The sequence below is a fragment of the Alosa alosa genome, chromosome 3 (assembly GCF_017589495.1).
Source record: "Alosa alosa isolate M-15738 ecotype Scorff River chromosome 3, AALO_Geno_1.1, whole genome shotgun sequence".
Classification (NCBI taxonomy): domain Eukaryota; kingdom Metazoa; phylum Chordata; class Actinopteri; order Clupeiformes; family Clupeidae; genus Alosa; species Alosa alosa.
The window spans coordinates 12,539,252-12,563,859 of record NC_063191.1 but is presented as its reverse complement, the minus strand read 5'-3'; the positions used below and the strand labels follow the sequence as shown (position 1 = coordinate 12,563,859).

At 42.7% G+C, this 24,608-nt stretch overlaps 3 protein-coding genes across 4 annotated transcripts in view; all 3 read right to left on the bottom strand.

The window, feature by feature from the left end:
- si:ch211-269e2.1 (cohesin subunit SA-2) overlaps positions 1-10,529 on the bottom strand; it is a 28,628-nt gene extending 18,099 nt beyond the window's left edge. Inside the window, exons 1-14 of one of the 2 annotated variants that reach the window (XM_048238928.1) lie at positions 10,426-10,529; positions 7,954-8,051; positions 7,686-7,770; positions 7,235-7,399; positions 6,716-6,854; positions 6,191-6,264; positions 6,014-6,085; positions 5,339-5,543; positions 4,059-4,198; positions 3,351-3,424; positions 2,572-2,695; positions 1,713-1,811; positions 824-903; positions 317-424 (exon numbers count right to left, since the gene is read on the bottom strand). In XM_048238928.1, the coding sequence (XP_048094885.1) occupies positions 317-424; positions 824-903; positions 1,713-1,811; positions 2,572-2,695; positions 3,351-3,424; positions 4,059-4,198; positions 5,339-5,543; positions 6,014-6,085; positions 6,191-6,264; positions 6,716-6,854; positions 7,235-7,399; positions 7,686-7,770; positions 7,954-7,997 (1,409 nt within the window). In that variant the 5' untranslated portion in view covers positions 7,998-8,051; positions 10,426-10,529. The remainder of the gene's footprint in view (positions 1-316; positions 425-823; positions 904-1,712; positions 1,812-2,571; positions 2,696-3,350; positions 3,425-4,058; positions 4,199-5,338; positions 5,544-6,013; positions 6,086-6,190; positions 6,265-6,715; positions 6,855-7,234; positions 7,400-7,685; positions 7,771-7,953; positions 8,052-10,425) is intronic. The other variant, XM_048238929.1, reaches the window with a different exon arrangement.
- A 484-nt stretch (positions 10,530-11,013) lies between these two features.
- On the bottom strand, positions 11,014-13,895 carry si:ch211-218d20.15. Its single transcript, XM_048239679.1, has 8 exons — positions 13,637-13,895; positions 13,244-13,362; positions 12,945-13,005; positions 12,789-12,856; positions 12,593-12,695; positions 12,350-12,468; positions 12,039-12,184; positions 11,014-11,764 (listed from the first exon to the last, which is right to left on the bottom strand). The coding sequence occupies exons 1-8, from the start codon at positions 13,695-13,697 to the stop codon at positions 11,659-11,661; spliced, it is 783 nt and encodes a 260-aa protein (XP_048095636.1). The 5' UTR covers positions 13,698-13,895; the 3' UTR covers positions 11,014-11,658.
- A 514-nt stretch (positions 13,896-14,409) lies between these two features.
- The window catches only part of med14 (mediator complex subunit 14), a 37,276-nt gene continuing 27,077 nt past the window's right edge, over positions 14,410-24,608 (bottom strand). Inside the window, 7 exon segments of the mRNA XM_048239701.1 lie at positions 14,410-15,214; positions 15,821-16,010; positions 18,387-18,512; positions 18,788-18,895; positions 20,894-21,073; positions 23,210-23,451; positions 23,949-24,131. Of these exon segments, the coding sequence (XP_048095658.1) occupies positions 15,141-15,214; positions 15,821-16,010; positions 18,387-18,512; positions 18,788-18,895; positions 20,894-21,073; positions 23,210-23,451; positions 23,949-24,131 (1,103 nt within the window). The 3' untranslated portion in view covers positions 14,410-15,140.

Sequence of the window (24,608 nt, the reverse complement as noted above, 5' to 3'; positions counted from 1 at the left end):
GATTTTTACCTTGTGTGTTTTATATTTATTTATTTTTTGTGATCTTTACCTTTTAAACTATTATTTCGCTATTGCCCTTTTATGCTTTTATTTGTTATTACTGTTTGCTTTTGTTTATGTAAAGCACATTGAATGACCTCTGTGTATGAAATGCACTATATAAATAAACTTTACTTGACTTGACTTGCCATGGTTCAACTCAGGTAGACCCCAGCAGACCCCAGCAGACCCCAGGCCAGCGCTGTGGCTCCTTGACTGCCTTCTTCACGGACTCTCTGAGTGAGGCCATTAGAGGGCCGAGTGGCCTCTCACTGACCTGCAGTAGAGGATTTCTCCCGCGGCGGCCGCCAGAGGGCGGTTGGAAGAGTAGACAAACTGGAACATGTGCTTGAAGTCATCCTGAGAGAACGCGTCGTCACAGTACCTGACCCACAAAACAGTGTGTGGATCAGACAGAGTTCACTATGGATCTTGGCAAATCTCATAACATTTGGTGATTAGATAGACAGACAGACAGTGAGAGAGAAAGAGAGAAAAAGAGAGAGAGAGAGAGAGAGAGATAGACCAGTGTTTCCCATACATTGACTTACTTGTGGCGGCCCACCACAATATCAACATTGACCACCACAATATGATTTTCAAGGTTGTACTAAATTGTGCTTAAATCTGGTTAGCATCATAACCACGTTGTGCTAATTTGTTAAAACTGTTGCATTTAAGTTAATTCTGCAAACCAACCACCACAAATGGAATTAAATTCTCTGGGAAACACTGTGGACTGTCAGACAGACAGATACAGAGCAAGAGAGAGAGAGAGACTCACTTAGAGACGGACATCAGTAGCTTCATAGCCTGCATGGCCACCTCGTGGTCTTTATCCAGCACCATAGAGAGCATCCTCTCCTACAGAACAACCCCAACAACAAATGGATTCATACACAGGCAACAACTTAGAACCCCAACACAACCAACACACTCTTTAACAGACCATTCCCATATAATCCCCATGCTATCCAAACACAGCTAAGCTAAGTTACTCAGTGAGCTTCCTGAGTCCATTCATCACCTGCCATCTCTCTCACTCGTCCTGACAGTTTGTGAATCCATTTCCCTGTCTCGCCTCACACAGGTACCTACCATGCCCTCATTAACCCGAGCCTCACCCCGTGAATCCTAGCCCGCGACCTGAAGGCGGTCATTTGCAGTTCATAATGAGAGCTGGGCCAGGTTAGGAGGAGTGGAGAGAGGCCCCCTAAGCCTGGGGCAAGCCAGGGGCCCTCACAGAGGCCACACTAATAGGTCATGGTTCACTGACCTGCTGCCCTCAACAGAGCACAGCAAAGCACAGCCAGTGGGCGCATGGCTGCCATCTATACAACTCAGATTATGGAGTTAGCCATTATATTGTTAGCCATTGTATTGCTAGCTAATAGAGTCTACTGTTTCAGTCCATCAGCTTATACACTGTCTCTGAAAGCACAGACTGGTTAATATGAACTCATGGCAGCTGCAATGCTCTGTACGTGCATGTTTAAAAAGGCACTGCAGATCAGAGAAATCCCATTCTCTCATCATTTCACTGTGAACATCTGGGTTCAAATGTGACCTTAACTAATAAAGAATTAATTGTTTGATATCCTATTGATAGCATAAACAGACAGACTCACGGCTGAGCACGCCACAGCAGAGGTGGGGGGCCGTTGTATTTGTACCTTGAAGCGGATGGTGAAGAGGTCCATTTTGAGGCTGAGGTTTTCTTCCAGGTACAGTCCCTGCAGTCCCAACGCACACTTCAGCCGCACGTCTGGTTGCTGCAACAAAAACGTCACTAGTGAATGCTGAGGAAGGAGGCCTGGTGTGCTTTTATGAGCAAAGTTGAGGTGCTAACAACACAGTTTTTGCACACAGTAACAACATATCAAACTAATGACATTTCAAAAACTGAGACACACACATAACAGCCACTTCACTCATTACATTAGCAAGTTTAACAATGCACCCACATGTTCATAAGCTCAATAAACAGGGTGAGTCTTGGTGGATATTTGTCAAATAATTGGACCACTATGACCATTACTGGAAAACAAAATTTGACATACGTCCAGGCACAAAAAAATACAGTGTCTCTGTATGTGTGTGTGTGTGTGTGTGTGTGTGTGTGTGTGTGTGTGTGTGTGTGTGTGTGTGTGAATGATATTCCTTATCCTGGGTATCTTATAATGATGTTCCAGTGTTAAGAGCAGCTGTCCATTGTGAACAGTGCCCTGAGGTAAGGGCCCACGCAGCACACTAAACTCTACTGCTGCAGGGCATACTGTCAGTCAGCCTCGGTTGGACATGACCTGGACAATACACACACACACATACACACACACACACACACACACACACACAAACACATACACACACTTACACAATATAGTTTAATGGGACCCAGAGGCTAAATAACTCCCCCAACCCCTCTCACACGAACTTCTCTCACACCGTGTCAAGTGGGGGAAGGGGCAGGAGTGGAAACAGTTGAGTGAGTGTCGTGTGTGTGTGTGTGTAAATAAAGTGGGCCCCGCGCACCTTGTCATGCAGCATCCAGCCGACGTACTTAAGGTAGCTGTCATTCAGGAACAGGCTGCCGTACAGGCGCATCCACACCGTCAGCTCCTCCATACAGACGGCCCTGATCTCCGCCACCACGTCCCTGTGAGCAGCGTTGACAGCACGTCAGAGAGGCAGCTCCGAGGCAGCACATTCAAAATTGATGAAAAGGAAGGTTCGGCCTTGTCAATTTCAAGACACATTTAAAATGCAGTCGTACGCTATTAGAGAACTACACTGATGCATTTTGACCGTGATTTTGTCAGAGAGTCTCCTCCATAAATATCAACTCTGGGTTGAATTTACTTTATGTATGACAATATACACGTGTAAGGGGTTTACGCTATATTTGTAACTCTTAGGTCAAGCACCATTCAGACTGCCTTACACATCTACGTAAAGATGGTAGAGGTCAATGTCACAGTCTCTCAAATTGCAACAACGCAGAGATGTAAAATACTTCCCCCACAAAGGGGGGCATAATTACGGTGTGTCTTGTTTTCATATATCAAGAGCTCATATGAGATAAATACTCCACCTTTTCATTAGGGAAGGCTATGTCTATGACATCCAGAAGCAGGATTCTATTAGCTACTGGCAGGGACCTTGGTTTTTATACTTCATCTTGCCACTTGGTGGAGGTACTCCACTTTGCGTCGTGGACTACTTTGCCTCCACCTCGTCCATTAATTCCCATATATCGGGACACCTTGGCGGCCATTATCCCTTACCTAGCAGGGTGAGCGGATGCGGCTCACCTGTAGCGCTTAAGGAAGACACCCTTAAAGATGGCGTCCATCATGTTCTCCAGCTCCAGCTTCCTCTCCTGCAGCTGCAAGAGTGACAGGGAGATTAAACATTAAACTCAGCCCTCTCTGCAGCCTGGTGTGATGCACAGCAGAGACAGGCCGGTCACAGATCCATCATGTTCAGGTACACTGCATGACAGAAGGTGCAACCCAACCCAATGTGTTGGTTAAGTTGTGGAACTGTTATTTTATTTTATTTTAATTTTATTGTAAAAGTTATTTTAGTTTGTGAAACAAAATATGCTGAATCCAATCCAAAGTGCGATAGTTGTTGCCTGCTTCTTGGTCTACATAAAGCCTCCAAACCTCTTCTTTGTAGACAACAAACAGTGCACTAAATGAACCGAAAGCTTTCTTCCATCATCTCTAGGAGAGCCCAGCACCTGGGTCAAAAACGCATCACACAGTTTTACGACTCTTTTACCCAGCTTGTGGAGTAAACAAATTTTCACTCAAACTATTACCAACCCATTTCTCTAGAGCTAATATCATTATGAACAGTGCAGCCAAGTGGCTCAAGATACTCGGAGTCGAGCAAAATCAGCAGAACTTCAGTATCCTCTAACATCAACATAACTACACATGTGGTTTTGCCTCTTGGACATATTGGACAGAAGTGCTCTGCTGGAAGTCGCATGAGACCATGAGCCCACCCACCTCCAGCACCTTCCTCTGGATGCGCTCCAGGCGGGGCGAAGCATTTCGGCCGGGGTACTTGGACCTCTCCACCTCCAGCAGCTTCTGGCTGTTGTCCACGTTCACGCTCAGGCTCACCAGGGCACTGAGCAGCTTCACCGCTGCAGGGGACGGCACACAACACACACCACAATGGTGGAGGAGAGCAGAGAAGAACAAAGGAGAGGAGAGGATAGAGGAGGAGAGGAGGAGGAGAACAGAGGAGGAGAGGAGGGGAGGAGAGGAGAGGAAAGAGAGGAGATGAGAGGAGGGGGAGAACAGAGGAGGAGAGGAGGGGAGGAGAGGAGAGGAAAGGAAAGAGAGGAGATGAGAGGAGGGGGAGAACAGAGGAGGAGAGGAGAAGAGAGGAGAGGAAGTGGAGAGTAGAGCAAAGGAGGGGAGGAGGAGAACAGAGGAGGAGAGAAGAGAAGAGAAGAGAGGAGAGGAGAGGAGGAGGAAAACAGAGGAGGAGAGGAGAGGAAAGGAGGAGAGGAGAGAGAAGAGAAGAGAGGAGAGGAGAGGAGGAGGAAACAGAGGAGGAGAGGAGAGGAAAGGAGGAGAGGAGAGAGAAGAGAAGAGAGGAGAGGAGAGGAGGAGGAAAACAGAGGAGGAGAGGAGAGGGCAGTCAGTCAAAGACAACACTTGCAGGAACAGAAACAGTAACAGGAACAGCAAACCAAGGAGACATATGGACCATGTGTCCATAATAACCATATAATATAGTATACCAACAACAACAACAACAGCAAACCAAGGAGACATATGGACCATGTGTCCATAATAACCATATAATATAGTATACCAACAACAACAACAACACCAAAAGCAACAGTGACAATATGTGTGTATATGTAAAGTATATGAGTGTATATGTAAAGTATATGTGTGTATATGTGTGTATATGTGTGTATATGTAAAGTATATGTGTGTATATGTGTGTGTGTCAGTATGTTTTGATTGTATATCTCTTTCTGCCACTCTCGTTCTCTCTGTGTCTTTGCTCCCTCTCTCTCTCTCTCTCTCTTTCACTCTCTATCACTCTCTCTTTGTGTGTGTGCGTGTGTGTGTGTGTGTTTAAATGAACAAACTGCCCAACAATCAAGAAAACCAGGAGACATGGCTAGCATATCACCATCTCCTGTCTAGCAGTGAAACGCAGCAAACATCTCTTCACCTGCCTGACAAACCTGTCATACACTTGAGGGTTGAGCATGACATTTTGGAAGGGGAAGGGAAGGACTGGACGTATGGTCAGATGTTACCTGCCAGCGTGCAGGTGTGCCTGAAGGCACGCAGCCGCGAGTCGGAGAGCTCGGTCAGCAGCGAGATCAGAGTGCTCATCAGGTAGCCGTCGAAGATGATGCAGTTCTGACAGCGTGCCACCAGCACCGACACAAACTCACAGAACTGCGAGCGGAAGCGCTTCCAGTACTGAGTGGTGATGATGAGAGGATACTCGCCAGAGTCCTGGGAGAGAGGGGTGGAAAGAGAGAGAGAGAAAGAGAAAGAGAGAGAGAGAGAGAGAGAGAGAAAGAGAAAGAAGTAACAAAAGTTGGAAAGAATGAAAGAAAGATTTTAAAAAGTATCAAAACAAAGATACAAAGAATGATAGAACAAACAAAAGAAAGAAAAACAAACAAACAAACAAATATCTAATCAGATGGTGCCTCTGCTCACCTCCATGTTCAGGAATACTGTACATTGTCCATTTAAGAGATTTCCACTTGTCTGAGTGGTAAACAGGTCAGCAAGTGGATAACTCAGAATGACAATGTCAGTGCGGTTTAGGGGGACCAAGCAGGCCATTACTCACAGCAACCTGCTAAACGGCCTGTCCACCAGCATGTCCGAGGCACTGAATCATGACATACAGGAGTGACAGCACAAGGAGCGGCTGACAGGAAACGACCGGATAACATAACCCCCCACACACTCACCACGTCCATGGGCCAAGTGACAGTGAGGATCCAGGGGAAGGCCATGAACCTCTTGTACTGCAACCCCGAGCCCTAAAAAAAACCAAGCAAGTATACAGTTTCAGTCAGTTGTACAGAGTGAGCACTGAATTGGAAAACATTGTAAGAAAAAAAATCATAGGAGACAGTGAATTTTACCTCATCAAGATCTTCCACCATTTTGCTCATGACATCAATGTCTCTGCTCTGAAACATCTCTGCTGTGACCAGCCCTATAATGGATGAAGAACACGCCCCATTATTAGTAGTAGTGGTGGGAGTAAGATTTGTATTGACAATAGGATTTCATGATGACTCATAGTTCATCATCTCATAACTCATAATTCATCATCAAAAAGCTTGTGGGATAATGTTAAAAGATCCACCCATGAGACTACCTGTTCACTAACACACAAAGAAATTCAAATCCCACATGTGTGACACTCTCACACTATCACTGCAGAGAGAGTAACCACAAATACTGAACAGGACATGTTCTCAGCAGAGGTGGCATCACCGTGGGGAGATGAGGCTAGCTCTGAGTTATCGGGGGCCAAATGGCATGCATTAGCCATAAGATCATGCTATGACTAGTAATAACGCTGTAATGTTTATAGCATTGTCTCTATTGTAACAAACAAAAACAAGAATTGTTTTATTAATGAATTAATGAATATGGCTTGCCTTTGCACCCTGAGCACTGGATGAAGAAGCTGATGAGGTCCAGGAGAGCGGTGTCTCTGTCCATCACATAGGCCTCGATCCAGTCATCCACCACGGCCTGTGCCAAGAGCACACAAGGGCTGAGAGGTGAGGGATCATTCTAATGGGATAATGGGTGTTACTAACGCCTAGGATAGACACACTGACATTCACTGCCAAACAGTGAATTGTAACATGTATGCCATTCATGGTTCCCCATGAGGAAAATTAAAGGGGAAAAAAAAGATTTATCACCTAGAGAACTAAAAACAGAAATGTCCTCAAGTTTACATTCTCTTTGTATGTCTGGAACATGTGAAGAAATTGACAATAAAGCTGACTTTGACTTTGACTTTGACATTCAACTAACATTTTATTTTGAAATCAATGCTCAGAACACAAATGCTTAATTTTCTACCACATAAGAAGAACTGAACCTACAATGGTCTTGCACTATTCATCTATGACACTTTTTAACAGCTATGTGCTTCTCTTGTGTACCTGGATGGCACCCCGCCCCATGGTGACCACTTCAAACAGGGTGACCGATTCCATGTCCCTCTTGTTGGGGCGCCCATTCTCTGCTCTGCCCAGGCCTCCATTGCTGGTTCTGGGGTGCTTGCGTTTGGCATTCTCCACCCCTTCTCGGGCCTTCCTTTTTCCCCTCTGTGTGTCACAACCACAAATATCAACACATTTCCTTAAGGAGTACTTCAGTAGATGTGCAAACTAAGTGAAGAATTCATAAGTAGACTTAGAAAATGATGCTCTAAGAGCAGGAACACAATGCCTTGGAGACAGAAGAAATGTTCTCAAAACATTCCCAACGTCTATGGCAAAATTTGGAAACATACAGAGGGGAAGTTATTGTGACAGGTATAAACCAAATAAACATGGTGATTTTTTTTGGTGTTTTGTAAGGAATGGTGTATGCTGTGTTTGTTCCACCCACCACGCTCTTTTGTCTGTTCTCATTTCTCCCTCCACTGGCACGGTTCACAGCTCCAGAAGAATTAAGATCCACAATTTCGTTCTCGCTGTAGGATTTTTAAAAATATGCATTAAGGTACAGTAATAATAACAACACAATACACTATATGTCATAGCAACATTGTAACATACTAATGTTTAAGCAAACCTGGTCAAACATTATGTCGTTTCATTTTTTAACATTCAAATCTATCATAGGTCATAAATCTGTAACTTATTGGCATGCTTACTTTTGAACCGATGGTTTGTTGATTAACGTTGGCTCAGCTATCATCTCTTTTCAGATCATTTTCCATGTAGCAGTTGAGTAGATTTTGTATAAAATTATCTGAAAAACAGTAAAAAGTCTGTCTTAATAAACTAAACATGAAATAATTTGTTGTACATTTTCCCATTAGACACTCGATAGATCTTTAATGGCTTTAAAATTAATCCTCTCTATTTTGTAAGGCTGGGACAACGCGTCGACGTAATCGATTACTTCGACGCAAAAAATACGTCGACGCAAAATATGCGCGTCGATTTGTCAGACCCAAAACGCGTGCTGACAAATATTTTGAATTTTACACCTTCAGTGTTTCCCATACCTTGACTAATCTGTGGTGGGGCGCCACGAACTCAAAACCGGTCGTCACACATTGATGTTCTATGTTGTACTATTTAAATTAAAGATAAGATCAAATCCTTTCATTGAGCTGCACTTTTTAGGCACGCAGCCTTTCCCTGCCCCGCCCGCTCTCTCCCGTAAGGAGCCCGCTGCCTGCCCCTAGTCTGCATGTGCATTTAACACAAAATATTCACGATTGTTGAAGGATTGTTGTTGCCACATAGAAGCATTGCATAGAACACGGCTGGCTAAATTGCTATTTAATCCGCTTAGCATCATGACCATGCTGTGCAAATTTGTTCAAAACTGCTGCAGTCAAGTTAACTCTGCTAAGGTCTTATCACAACATAGTACATTGAGGAGACTAAACGTAGTTATGCAATCAAGCAGTATCTCAAAGCTAACGTTAGAATACTGTTTGGATGTTGAGTTTAGCATGCTTACTTACAGCTGCTTGTCAATTTCGTTACTCAGGGCTCATTTTATTGACTCTGACACTGAATGTTTGCAAAATCTCAATGTAAATGGAAAAGTATTTTCCAAGACTCAAAAGTGCTTGTCCCAAGGAGAAGTACAAACCGTTATTTGAACTAACTAGGCTACATTATGAATTGCATCCCATCTACACATTAGCAGCCTTTTAACTGCGTTAGTGTTACACAAACGTCTTAAAGTGACAGGCACTCAATTAGACCTATACACTACTGAACTTTATTGAATGCTACATCTGACTAAGAATGCATTACTTTGCACTTGTATAGTCTTTTATTTTGGAAGAGCAATAAACTTATATTGCAATGTTAAGGAATTCATGTTTTTTCATTCAGATATATAAATCAACATGTATAAATTGCTATTAGTCAATTAATGGGGAGATAATCGATAATCGAATCGAATCGAATCGAAATCGAATCGGACTGAAAAAATGAATCGTTAGATTAATCGATGCATCGAAAAAATAATCGCTAGATTAATCGATGCATCGAAAAAATAATCGCTAGATTAATCGTTTAAAAAATAATCGTTTATCCCAGCCCTACTATTTTGTATTTCAACAGTCACTGAAGAGGTAAGTAGACTATGGCTGTTGAAAAAAAAACACTCTCACTTCTTGCAGTGTCTTACTGCCTTTCTATGTTTCACTTCGAAACTACTTCTATTTGGTTTAAAAGCAGCCTACGCTTAACAGGCAAGGTTTTGCTCAGTGAACCAGTTTACTGATCACAATAAATCCGGAAATGCCTGTGTTTATGCGGGTAGGTAGGTTTGTCTTTACTCTGAGTGTTTGGCTGAGATGAATCCGTGACCTAAATAACCTTTGAGTCCTACTGTAACTGTAGGCCTACTATGTATGGCAGACTTGCATCATTCTGAGTAGAAAGAACAGACCCGTTTGCAGTAGGCTACATGCACAACTGCATGACATAAAGGTTAAGACTATTGTCAATGTGTCATGATCTGATATTAGTCGCACACATGCTTAGGTATTTCGATGGCTGCGTGCAGATCTTGACTGACTTCGACCATACACGATTACACGTGTGTAATTTACTCTTATGGCTCTAGAATGACACTTGTGTATTCTTCTACAGTTGACACACGTGCATCAGATACAATGTATCTACTGCAGAAACAAGACTCGTGTAGTGATTCGCGTAAAATTCTTAAGATCTTGGTATCCGGCATAAATAAATCCAGCCTACATGAACAAGCTATTGGTTTCGCTTGTGTCTGTAATGCCAAAACTCTCAAGTTGATTGGACAAAAGTGGCATCACTCAAATTCCTTCGCGATTCCTCTCACCCATCCCCCACATGCACACCCCGAAACAATATTGCTTATCTTCGAGGAACTCACTGACAGGCTCCTCTCTGTCAGCACAGCATGCGAAATCAGCACAGCAGACACCGTTTGACAAAACATCCTCACAAACCCATAACACTTCCGACTGAACACACTGGCTACTGACAACAGCTCAAGCCATGGCCCATTCGTCCGACCGGTCAAGGAAACTTACAACATATCCTCTACTGATAGGTAATGCGTCAGACCCCTAAATTATAGCAAATATAAATGAGCGCAATCAATTTCTTACCGTGTAGAGAAAACATACAGGAAAGAGTCTACGAGTTTTAAGGAAATCCTGAAACATACGGCTTCAGTGCGCCATCCCGCGGCATATGCTCGTAAGAACAAAAGCGGTGCAGTGTTTTTTGCATACAGCAGATGGAGCCTGCGCACCTCGACTCGTGGAACACGTCACTGGAAAAGGAAAATATGGGCTATGCATTCTGTATAACTGCCAAGAGCTTTATGAGACCCGAGGCCTTAATATCCAATTAAAGAATACTTCTGCAATGCAGTAGGACTATAGGCGCATTTGGTCAGCAGGGTCAGTTTTATATCACTGAACATTGCCTGAACTGACCATAGCTGTACATAAACATATTGATAGGCTACCATACACAGCAGAACAGAAGCGGCTTGTGGCAGGTCATAAATGCATGACACCTATACCACATCACAGTATTTTGCTGAATTATATTGTTTTAGTTGGTTGGTTAAAGTAAGGCAGTTCACAATATCAAACCATTGGTTTTTGCACAAGGAATAATAATAATCCCTTTTATTGAAATAGCCTAGGTATACGATAAACACCCTGAACGAGCCATAGGGAAAAACATTACACTAGTCATTGCATATGTTTTAATGACAAATTGACAAAACATTTTAGACTTTCATTTCATGTAATGTGGCCATTAATTGTGTATTTCAATGACATTTGAAATCAAACAGCAAAACAAAACAATAGTGTATGCACTGATATGAAGGTTGTGGGATCACTGGGATGTCAAGTTATTGTGATAATAATGGGCACTTTTCAGAATCTTTTGTATTACATATGTTGTTTACTTCATAAGATAGATGGATGCATCAAATGCCATACAAAAGCCAACCAAATAAAGGTCAACTTTTGAAAATAGAAAATACTATAGTGTGCATGTGCAGTGGTAAAAATCCTTGGCAAATTTTTAAGAGGTTCTCTTCCAGCATATCAACTTGATGTGTAGTGCAGTGTACTAACAGAAAATTATGGTTACACTGTACACTTCAAAAAGAATGTTTCCAATAGTCTACCCAAAATAAGCCTGTATTATTTATCCTCTTGTAAATGGTCCAAAAACTACAGCCTGGACATATGTCACACTTATCATAGTCACACTGATCTACCAACATTTATACAACATTCAAAATGACTTTCTCATTAAGACACAAGTGAAGATCTAAATTGCTGGGAATATCAGGAGAAAAGCACAATTGTTTGCCATCATTTCAGCTTTGAAACAAAGGCCATCACTTGGTTAAGGTCCTCGGTAAGTTCCTCCGGAAGTGAAGACACTGTTGATACTAAAGTCTGAGTGACTTCCAGTATCCTGATAAAAGAAAATATTTTGAAATTACAGTACATTAATGTTATTAGTCAGTCTTATACATGGAAAGTATATAGACACAGAATTGTGCTGTCGGTGAAGAGAAGAGGGAAAAAACATGAGAAGAACAAAAGACATGATATGCGATGGATACATGCATGGAAAGTAAGATACAGTGAAATCGTGTTATTGAGAGGATGGAAGAGACAATGAGATGAGAGATGAAATGATGAGACGAGATACAACAAATAGATGAGATGAGATGAATAGTATTCACCAGTTGATGTGGTGAGAGGGCAGCTGAGGGTCTAGTTTGGATCCTTCCTCAGGCACCAGAGCCTTTTTAATTTCTTTGAAGTGAGCCTCAATGTCTTTCCTTATACCAGCGAGGGGCAAAATGCCCTTCAACGAACTAAGAACTTGCTGCAGCACAAGCACACAAAGGTCATATTGGTCATTGCACACATATCACTGACTCAAGTTCAACCTGTGAACATGCCTACATGCAGATACACATTAGAAATCCTTTCTAAAAAGTCAATGGACACAGTATATCAAATGAAGGCATACATGCTGTTCCGTACTCACATAAATGACTGATAGCTGATGGGCAATGTATTTGTGACTTCCTAGATGTTGAACATCATCCTCAAGTTGCTGGCAGAGGACAAGGAGCTGGTTAAGTCTCCCAATGTGAGGGAAGTACCCTGTAAGAGATTTAAAATTAGAACATAATTTTACCTTGTTTAGGTGATGGGACTGTTTGTTACTTTGTTGTGAATGTAATATGAGTATGATATGGTGGTGTGGTGATTTCATTAAGAAGCTCACCATCCAAAGCTGGCTTTTCCAGCATGTCTACGGGGCTGCCATGTATGACAAAAATCTCCACTCGAGGAAACATAGTAGACAGTCCCACAATATCTAGGTAGTCCTGATGGAATACCAAACAGAATTAAGACAAAACACATACAATGTTGAACAGAATTAAGTCAAATGACCTAGTTGAAAGAACAGGGAAACATACTTCAAGTTCTGGTGCAGGTTTGGGCAGGTGTTCAAGGCACTGATGCATTTGTTCTATGATCTCAGCTCCTTGAGGACATATAGGATTTCAAAAATATTAGCCTGGCTGGATTGTCCAAAAAATATCCCAATGAAACTGCCACTTGAAGAACTTTACCTTGTCTTTGGAGAGCATATGATTCCATGGGGCTGGAATTCCGTTTAAGCTGCTCTTGAAACTGCAATGTTGAGAGGATCACATGAACAGTTCTATTGACATGATGCAGGTAGGCATATTTCCCTATAGAGCAACTGCCAAAAAGGTGGACCAACAGTAAAACAGCCATAGTTATTTCTGTATCATTACAGCCTTTATTTGCCTCTGCGATGTGCATTGTTCCAGTGTGCATAACATTTCCATACGGTTTCGATCTTCTGTGAGTGCATAAGCATCCCAGCTGCGGGTGCGCTCCTCACCTGGTGAACCTGAGCACGGATGAGGAGGTCAAGCTGACCGCACAGGCACAACATCTCCAGCCCCACCTGTTCGCAGCTCAGGTGGATGGGCAACAGAGATTTCTTCACGTGCAATTCCACTAAGAAAACGGTATCGTTAATAATCGTACAGATAGGCTACGTGTCACGTCATTGATGTGGGTGTCACACAGAATAGTGTAAAATCATCTTCACCTTTTAGGCTAAATACTGACGTCATCCACTAAGTCCAGTTGCCACGATATTAGGCTATGAGGTTATGCTTTGCTTAATATAGCTCACTGGATCGGAATGGTTCGTGGGTTTTACCCACCTTTTAAAATAGCATTGTGGATGGAACATACGTTAAATTAAAACATGCTACGTTTGGCTTACCTTTGAATTTTACATGGTACATACACGGCTTACAAAGCGGCTCCGTAAGACAGACTGCCATTGCTAAATGAATGGACTAATAGCTATTATTGTTATTTCATTGGAAATACCAATTTCTATAGAAAATAATTGATTTCAAAGATAAATAATAGTAACCTACATGTATCATAAATCGAAGAGGAGCATCTTTTGCGATCCTATGCGCTATAATAAGCCTACAAGATACGGGTAGTTGTGGCGGAAACACTTGCCTGTGGTCCTTTCACCCACCGGATTTATTATTGTCAGACACCACATCAGGGCCGTGTTCAAGAGCGTCAGACATCGTGTTAAAGTGTCATGACCACATCGACTTTCAAAAAGAGAAAATCCCCCTCATTCGGGATTAAGAAAAAGGCCAATGCAACGGGCATTGCAATTCAATGCAAATTATATAATAGGTGTTCCTATAAATATTACCATTGACAAAGTAGTAAACATTGATTTTCAAATACAAATTCTGTTGATAACGCTTTGCTTCATGCATTTCATATGGTTCAAATAGGTGCTAGTATGCGACATGGCAACACCTAATTATACATTAAATACGGTTGTCATAATTTTAAAATCTACATTCTACAGTAAACAATATATAATATATAGTTATAACTATAAAATTGTTATAACTTAATAATAGTTATGATAGTTTGTTGCAATGGTCAGGAAATAACACGTCACACTTTACAACATATTTTACCCATATATTAAGACAACATGCTAAATCAGTCAATGTGTTGTTTGTTTTCCATAGATTTATTAAATAGGCAGACATTATGACAGACAAGTGGCCTCTGATCGCACTTCAAAGCAGTCGTAATAAAATACAGCTTACTTAGAAAGGTTTATCACAGTTTTACAGTATTTAAAGTGATAGGCTTAACTGAAAAGTCCAAATTGAGACATAAAAAGGAAGAGAGACATTTAAATAGTGTACTAAAGAACACAGCCCCAATACCACAAAAAGTATTGAATATTTTGTATTATAAAACAAAAGGATTTGGATAAAGTTTCTTGCAAAAGTCCAACACTTTCTTTTAAAGGCAGGAGTATAAAACAATGTACAGCTCTGAGTAAACAAACCTTTTTTGTGACTTTTGTTTATTTGAGAAGTGCATATGAAATGAAAAATAAATCGATTTCTTTTCCGTTTCCATTCCTCTACCCGCTTCTTCAGCAATCCTGCAGGTGTTCCTTCATTTCATTTCATTTATTTATTTGTAATCCACAGAGATGGGAAATAGTCTTCCATCAACACCATCATCGCCATGATCCACTCCCTTTTTTGGACAGTTTTGTACTTCAGTGTTCAGTTCTTGGGCTGCAGCTGTGAGGTGGGACATCCCTGACCACCAGGAGGGTCCCTGTTTTGCAGCTGCTGCCACAGCCACATCCACTGTTTCTTTGCCCTGCTATATAATGCGCCAGAGTGGGGAAGCCTCCGGTCCTGTTTTGGGAGGGTGCTGTTCTACGGACGACCAGTAGGGGACAGCGTGAGATTGGCCATGAGTTCATGCACGGCAGCAAATATTGTGCATTCGCCTGTTGTGTGGAGGAGAAAAGGAAAGAGATAATGAGACAGGATGTTGTTTGTACGTTGATAGGGTTTTTCAGAGCACCCACTCACAAAGTGATTCACCACACACAGCAGGAAAGGGGCGGAGGGGGGCGACACTCCAGACAAATAAAGGCCAAAGAACACGAGCAACACAGGAAACTAAAAATAATGTTGGATTTTAAGAGTGCATCACAGTGAGGACACACTTGTGACTGTGAGGAGACCGTGAGCATGAGGTGGAGAGACAACTCAAAAGAAAACAAGACCAAATCACCAAGAGGCATGTATGAGGAAATACAGAACTGATATAAGGCTAGCAATGACGAGCTAAGATTAACATTACAGAAACACACAGAGAGGAACACAATGACAGGCCAAACAGGCCAAACTAGCACTAAAGGGAAGCAGACAGGTTAGACTTGCAAATGTGAGAAGGAGACAGCTTAGACTCAAATACTCAAGAAGGAGGAAGATAGGAGAGAGGGTACAGGAACAAACAAACAAACAAACAAACAAACAAACAAACAAACAAACAAACAAAACACAGTGGTGCAAACACACGGTGGTGGAGTGCTGCCGCGCTGACTGACCTGCCCTGGCCGGGTGGTGCTCGCTGAATCTCCTGAGGATGTTGCTGACCATCAGGGCGGCGGCGCCAGAGGAGCTCTGCTGGCGCGGGATGTCGGCCTGCTGCGTGAGCCCCGTGGCCATGTCGTACACGATGGGCACGATGATGCTGATGGGCTCCGCCGGCACCGGCAGCCTCTGGGTCAGCTGGAGCTGTGGGGGCGGAATGGGAGGGACAGGGGTGAAATGTCGCCACACACACACACACACACAGCATACCCATATCAAATGATTTACACTAACGTTAATAGGTACGTTTATAGATGACAACCCGTTAAAGGGGATGAAATTGAAACAGGGCTGAGTAAAGCTACATTTACCGTATTTTTCGTACTATAAGTCGCTCCTGAGTATAAGTCGCATTAGTCAAAAAATACATCATGAACAGGAAAAAAACATATATAAGTCGCATTTATCCAAAACCAAAAACAGAGACTATGTAACTGGATTATTGAGGCCAAAAAGATTAATGTTAATGAAGATGAAGGAGTGAAGGCAGCCAAGAGGAGGGCAGGAAGGTAATTGCAAAGCAAAAGATTCACTGAAAGAAAATACCATGTGGTACACCAAAATGTATCTAAAATGTGGAAAATACAATGTAATCAAGCATTTTGGGCGATGTGGAGTCACAAGCTGGCAGCAGATTAAATGCTCACAAGAGAGAAAAAAGATGCAGTTTTAGGCGTGACTGAAGCAAGCCAGGCGATAGGGCGATAGGCCGGCGGTAATTGTAAAGCAATTTACAAAAGATTCACTGAACAAAAATGCTGATAAGATACATGAAAATTTTGCTAAAAATGTGGAGAACGCAATGCAATCAAGCATTTTGGACGATTTATGCTATTGGTACAATCTGGCAGCAGAACAAATGCTCGCCGAGAGAGCGAGAGAACAAAAGATGCGCATTTAAAACCAGGGCCTAAATTTCAGCGCGGGATTGCGCATAAATTATTACTAAGTATTGGACATACTAATAAGAGTCCCATAACGCTAGCCATCATAATGCGAGAAATTCCCACATTTTACAGCTGTCTGGCGTTAATCTAATAATGGAGCCGCCTGAATGCGGACCAACTCTGACTTCAATTGAACCCCATGCAGAGACACCTGCAGCATGCAGGACCACTTTGCAGGATTTGTCACCGCTAAAGTCAAATTATTATAGCCTATATAACGTGCTTCTACATCAACCGCTATCAACAGGAAAGGAAAACAAAAGTTTAGCCATCAGGAAACGCAAACACAGAAGCATGACAGCCTATAATATAACGCTTGAAGAGAACATGGATGTGTTCTCCATTTGAGGAACGTTATAATCGATTCGCGGGCGTGAACAGACCGCTACAGACACGGAGCGCATAGTAGGCCTACTTTCACTTTCTGTGCGTATTCACGTGAAAGATAATTAGTAGCCAAACAGCGATCAAATATTACATGGCAGTGAGTTTTGTTTTCAAATGTTTTAATGCATGTCTTGATAACGGGTGAGGAATGTTTAGGGGACAGACTATTGTGAATCCTGAATTTATGGCTGGGCACAGCACCTTTATTTGGACCATGGCTTGTAGCCTATTCGAGTCAGCTAGGCTTTTATTTCTTGCGTTTTACTGTGAGACATAGGCCTGTACTTTTCGTTTGGAGCAGCATACTGGTAGGCTATCAATGGCAATGGTTCACTATTAAGTTTCATGTATGAAAGAGTGTCGGGATGTCCATCCGCTTATTGCGAGATAAGGCCGCTTTCATTCATTCATTCATTCATGGAACGTGTGCTGTGCTGCAAGGGAAACCTTATTCCGTATAGCCAAAGAGGCCTAAGATAGCCTAAATTTAGTTATTTTTTAAATTATGCATTCGTAGGCTGATGCCTGGCAGCAACAATTGTGTTTAAATGTAGGTTAACCTGGGGCTGCGTGCAACTGGTAGCTTGAGAGCAACGTGTTGGAGACTCATGGTGTAGGACTATGACTTCGTTGGCAACAATATTAAACCAACCAACAATACAAATTATTAAGAAGAGCTCTTTTATGAGTTAAATTGAAACAAAATTATACTGGCTTTTATTTGTCCGAATCTGAGGCCCAGCTAAATAGAATCCCAGCCATAATTTGAGGATTTAAGTATGCACGTGTGTTTCACGACTTGTGCATTTGAGAGCGCTCTCTCAAGGCTGTAGACGATAATGTTTCATGTAGGGTTCATGTCAGTTAATATAAATTAACATTTAAAAACATGTTCAATTATATAATTTTTTTCATATACAAGTCGCACCTGACTATAAGTCGCAGGACCAGCCAAACTATGAAAAAAAGTGCGACTTATAGTCCGGAAAATACGGTACATATATATACACAAAGACTAGCATAGCACATTTACATACATACATATATATATTATATATATATATATATATATATATATATATATATATACACACACACACACACACTACGACAGACCATCTGATGTTTATGCAAATCGGCGATATGTGAATGGGCCTTTAATGGACCGATGAATAAGACTACTTACGAAGAAGAGCATCTTGGACTTGAGCACCACGGCAATGGTTCCTGGGGGGGCGATAGGCGGGGCACTGGGTGGGATGGTCAGGCAGAACTGCACGTTCCACTTGAGCTGGGAGCCCTGGTCAGGGAACTGGAGCGGAGCAGAGTGGAGGGAGGTTAGAGGTGTTTATTCTTTTAATACCACATAACCTGACAAAGGTCTGCAGACCAAAATGTTGTTTATATTAACTTATAGTAACTAATACAGCAAGTGAAACAGACAATGTGCAGGAGTTTTCAATACATAGAGAAAAAAACACCCCCACATACACAATCCTCCCAACATCTATGGAACTGGACTTTAGAAGGCCAGCCTTTGTATGGCACATATCTATACAAACATACACACACACACAGTCCACTCACCAGTTCCAGTTTCATGATGCGGACACAGTCTCTGAGGATGTTGGTTGGCGCACCCAGCAGTTTGGTAAAGGCATTCAGGGTGTTGTACTTAAAAGGAGGACCGGCAACCTTCAGGGACAAACAGAAAGTGAGAAACATCAGCACTCAAAACTCACTAGAACCAAATACCTCCTGTGGCTTCCAACCGCCAACAAGCAAACAGTATGCACCTCTCAGAGGCTGTACACATGGAGGAAGTGAGGGCTAAGGAGATCTTTTATATAATTTCTATAATATTTTTATTTATATAATATGACAGGGGGAGAGTAAACGCTAATAGGCTAAAGTGAAAGGAGCAGCTGCAGATTTAATGCATCAGGGTGAAAGTGGCGTTCCGAAGTCCTCCTCCATTTCTGCTTTCTTCACTTTTTTTCCCAAACAACTAACGCCAATTAGGGCAGATCATTAAAAGGCGGCACACATAAACAGCGGGACACAACTCTGCATTATGCATGTAGAAGCAAAATTCCTTCATGGCTTTACACACACACACACACACACACACACACACGAGCCCCAGGTAACAGAATAGACTACGATAAAGTAAAAAGTAAATGTCGTAATATTATCTATTTAACACACACACACACACACACATACACATACACATACGGTATACACAAGCATGCTTCTCATACATCTCACTCACACACACTCTAGCACAGTTGATGTCATGTCTGTCACAAAGGCCTCTCTCTCCTTCTCTCCGTGTTAAATATTCAGACTTCTTTGCCTGTTTCACACAAGCGCCTGCACCCGCATATTAATTCAGCTGAATTAATTAGCTTTCCTCGTGGAATGGCAGCGAGTGCCGGCGAACTCAGGCTAATAGAAATCAACTGTGCTCGTCTAGTCCTCTTCCTCCTCCTCCGCCACACACACACACACACTCCTCCAGGCCACTGCACTCCTGCCAGGCACTGCCTTAATGATATGTCTCTATTCAACATTAACCCAGCTATCTCTCACCAGCCCAGTCAATAGCCATGACATCTAATAAGCTTAATGCACAGTCGCACTCCCCCGCCCCCGATCGGAGAGCCAGTTTGAAATCTCATGTCATGACTTTCTTTAGAGAGACGGTAACGTCACACTGACTTTCAAAGGATGGATGGATGGATAGATGAATGGGTTAAAGGATGGATGGACAAATGAATAAATGAGTTTAAGATTTTATTGGTGTCACTCTGCAATGTATTATTGAGGGTAGGTGGAATGTAGCATTTCTATTATTGAACATGTATATATTTACTTTGCTATTAATCCAAATGTATAGCTGGGTTGTAGGCATTGACCAGTCCTTGTATTTGAGAGAAAGTGGAATAGAACATTATGTTCAATATTCCAATATGTGGATTAATGTTCTGCATTTCTCATTAGTGGGTCACTTTGATTCTAAAAGTATGATTCTATGTAATGACTGTATGAATATCTGTACTGTCTCTGTGTATATCTGTGTGTGACTATGTATTTAGATAAGCGGGAATATTATGACTTTGCAGTGTTTCACTGTTCTGCATGGCTGCGCCAGTAGCTATCTGCTCCGGATTGCCAGGTTGCCACTAATCAGAGTCTGATTCAGTGTCGTCCAAGTGAGATGGGATGACCAACGCCATCTCCCGTCAGCCTGGAAGGATACTTAAACCCTAACTATTTCCTTGTCTAGTTAGAGCAGCTGATGGATCTTTAGGTGAAGTCATGCTGTCTCTCCCTTGATGCGCATCATTGTAAATAAAACTCCTGATTTTTCATACTATTAGTCTGACAGTCTCCATTTCATCTGTGGTATCAAAATTACCATCATATTGCACGTCTCCATTCAATTGCCCCCAAATTTCCACCCTACACAAATCCTACACTTCCTGTGTGTATGTGATAAAGAGTGCCTTGCCTGAGACGGAGAAAATTGTACAGAATACATAAAGAACACACACAATGAATATTTTACATTGTCTTCTCCAATTCTGAGTGACAATACAACTCACCTGACACACACACACACACACACACACACACACACACACACACACACACACACACACAGGGAGGCAAGTGCCTGCATCTTACCCTGGTCTCGAAGAACTTCTCGAGGATCTGTAGCTCCTCCTGGCTCCAGGGCCCGGCGTTCTCCGGGGTGACCTTCAGCTGCAGCGCCTGGTAGGACTTGGGGTTCAGCGCCACCCGGCACTTCAGCACTTCCGTCTTGAACATGATCACACCCGGCTCGTTTGAGTTCACGATGTTCAGCTACAGACCAGAGAGGAGACGGAGGACAAACAGCACACATTTGAGTTCACGATGTCCAGCTACGGACCAGAGAGGAGACGGAGGACAAACAGCACACATATTTAGGTCTCAGCACTTCTCTCCGGATAGATTTGCTCACAGCTCCCAAACAAGGAGAGGAGGTCTGTGGTCTCTAGACAGTGCAAGTATACACACATGCCATGCAAGTAGGAGTCTAAAATAAAAGAAAAAACTAAATAAGTCAAATTTTAATTATCGTACGTCTCCAATTATCACACAATATTAGCTGTTTTTTGTGTAGTCTGCCTCCAGTCCAGAGTGGGCATACTAGGGTTGGGTATCGTTTGGGTTTTATCCGATACCGGTGCTAAATCGATACTTTTAAAACGGTGCCGGTGCCGAAACGGTGCCTGAACCGGGTACTTTGTTTTAAAAATGTTTTAAATTAAAATGGTCTAAAGCATGAATTGCTTTTTTTTATTGATAAGACAAATTTGAACATGAAATTGAACTGTTATATTCAATTTACTATCAATATCTCATTGCTCCCTCTGAATAATACATTTAAATGTTAAAACAGCTTGCCATGCATGCACACATAATGGTAAGCTCTGCTTTCAAGTTTACCCAGTGTAGGCGGTTTGCCATAAGGTATGTTAAAACCGCTTGCCATAAAACTGCCAGGTCATGGACAATCACGGCATTTGCAAGCAAGCTAATCTAACAGGGACTCTACTTTCCAGTTAATTCAGTGTGTTCCCAAATGCTTCAAGACATTTCATGTCTTAACCCATAACATGCAGTAGTTTTGAACATGTTAGGCTACATGTCGGTGTTGAAGTGTTTAGATTCCTAGCGCTAGCCTAGTAGGCATTTTAACAGCAACTAAGGCTATGCGCTAACACCAGTCAGCTGAGTTTAATTAGCGATAACGTACGATGGTTTCGTAGCCTCTTTGACAGCTCAGTGACATCAGGTATGTAACCTACATATTTATGTTTTTGCCAGTTAACTTTTAACATGATCTTCATATTCATTGTGATGCTATTTGGGCCTCATGCACATGAAAGATTAATATCATGCCATTATGTTGTTTAACACACCGTGAAATAAAAGTTTTCACCTTACCAACCTAGCTGATAACATTTCAAATAAATGTCAGTTAGTGCATTAGCAAGGATATTGTGTAACGTATAGGCTAGCCTACTGTTGATGTTGTTTCATAGCCTTTTGCTTATGTGTAGTTAGGCCCACTGCTAGATTTTGACAGGAGCTCGCGATACCGCTTTAAAGTAAGCCACTTGGGCTCACGCAAGCTGTCAAACACTGTCCACTCGCCTATGTGGTGCACCCCTCTGGTTTATACATCCAGTGTTTATCATATGTTAGCTAACTGTATCTGGATGTGTTGCCATCAGAGCAAGACGTTAGAGATGGCGCATGACATGCAGTGATGTTTAAAAACGCTATTTAAGCACCGAAATGAGGCACCGAAATCCACGTTGTTATTCGATGCAGTTACTACCGTTTGCGTCGGCACCGGTGCCATATTAGAACCGTGTTTCAGTGCCCAACCCTAGGGCATACGCATCTACTCATTTACTTTACATTACAGAAGCAGACTGTTCTTACTGGCTGCCTCAGAATTTGATCTATGGTCAGCAGGCCACTGAAAAGAAGAACCTAGCCGTGTACAAGCAAGGTCTCTAGAATTTATGTGTGGCGTTAATATTCAAGCATATTGCAGCTTCAAGGGTGGCATTGAGCACTGGGCAAGTGGAGCATTAAGGCCCGTCACCGTTGCCATACTAAATTAAAATGAACACATGGTGAACAGTACACCACGGACACAGACACACACATGCTAGGTGAAACACACAATTGCACACCCTTTCTCCTTCACACACACTGGCAAGTTGAAAGACTCTCTGGACACACACACACACACACACTGGAGGCCCACATCAAGCTGAAAGATTCTCTAGAGACCCACACCCACAGTCCCTCTCTCCGTGAGCTCCAGCTAAATGATTCTCTAAACACACAAACCCATCCTTTCCTCACACCCACAGACTCCAGCTGAAAGATTCTCTGGAGCGCGCGCACACACACACACACACACACACAGTCCCTCACCGCTGGCTCCAGCTGAATGATCCTCTGCAGGTGCCGGCGCATGATGACGGAGCCGAGGAAGCGCTCGAGTGGCGAGCAGAGGTAGCTGCCCGCCGCCAGCCCGGGCACCTGGCACGGCGTGGGCGAGGGCAGAAGCAGCATGTGCAAGGCACTGTGGGTAAGGATGGTGGGGATGGAGGCTGCCCATGAGCGCTGGGGCAGCTTACGCGGCGGGGGCATGCTGCTCGGCATCGCCTGGGAGCCTGAGACGGGGAACGAACGAACACACACACACACACACACACACACACACACACACACACACACACACACACACACACACACACACACACACACACACACACACACACACACACACACAAATAAGTTCTGTGCAGTATATAGTATGTAGCGTAGTACAAATGTGTAAAATACACACAAACACGTGCAAATCTATACCAGGCATATACGTAAGAGCATAACACATCGTGTATGCAAGTTTGAGTGCAAAATTATTCAAACACACACTATACAGATATAGAAAGAAAATACTTCCACTATACAAACATTTTTAATTATACACAGCCAGACATAGACAAACACAAATACAAAAACATATTCAATTATACACCGCCAGACATAGACAAACACAAATACACAGGTGAGCAATAGAAGAGTCTAATAAAACAAAAAAGCCTTTTAACAGCGCCCCCTAAAGAGCCCTCTGCTGGGAAAAGGATAACGACAGTATGATACCCACTTGTGCCAGCACGAGGTGAGTGGGACGCGTCTGGAATGGGAGAGTGGAGCGAAGGGTTGCCAGGCGACATGCCGGGGATGCGGGCGCCGGGAGACGGCCCCGAAACCTGTGGGGAGCCGGGCCAGGTGCCCACGCGCTGGCTGGGCGACACCATGGCGTAGGGCGAGCTGGGATCCAGAGTTCCTGCAACAACATATCGCATAGGCCAGGGGGGTGAGTTACGGAAAACACACACACACACACACACACATCACGCCTTCATAAAGCTACAGTGCAATCATCATTGTAATCATGATCTACACAATGAAATGACATTTACCTTCTATTAGCACAAGTGTGGAAGAACACTACTCCAAGCATAAGTGTTAACATTCAATTTTATTCAATATTATGACAACTATACAATAACAAATATAATAGCTATGATGTCATCACTTTCTACATTGCATATTTTCATCTTCAAGCACTTTAAATCAGAGAAGCAAACAGAGACTAGACAGCCTACACAAATGCCATTACATAATGTAAAAATCGCTGGCATTTTGATGTAGGTAGCAATCACTACTGTAGGTCAGAGTCATCAGAACGTAGTTTCATCTCAATGACTTATTTAGAAAGCCCACAGAAACCAAACAATGAATTACCTAACATAACACTACT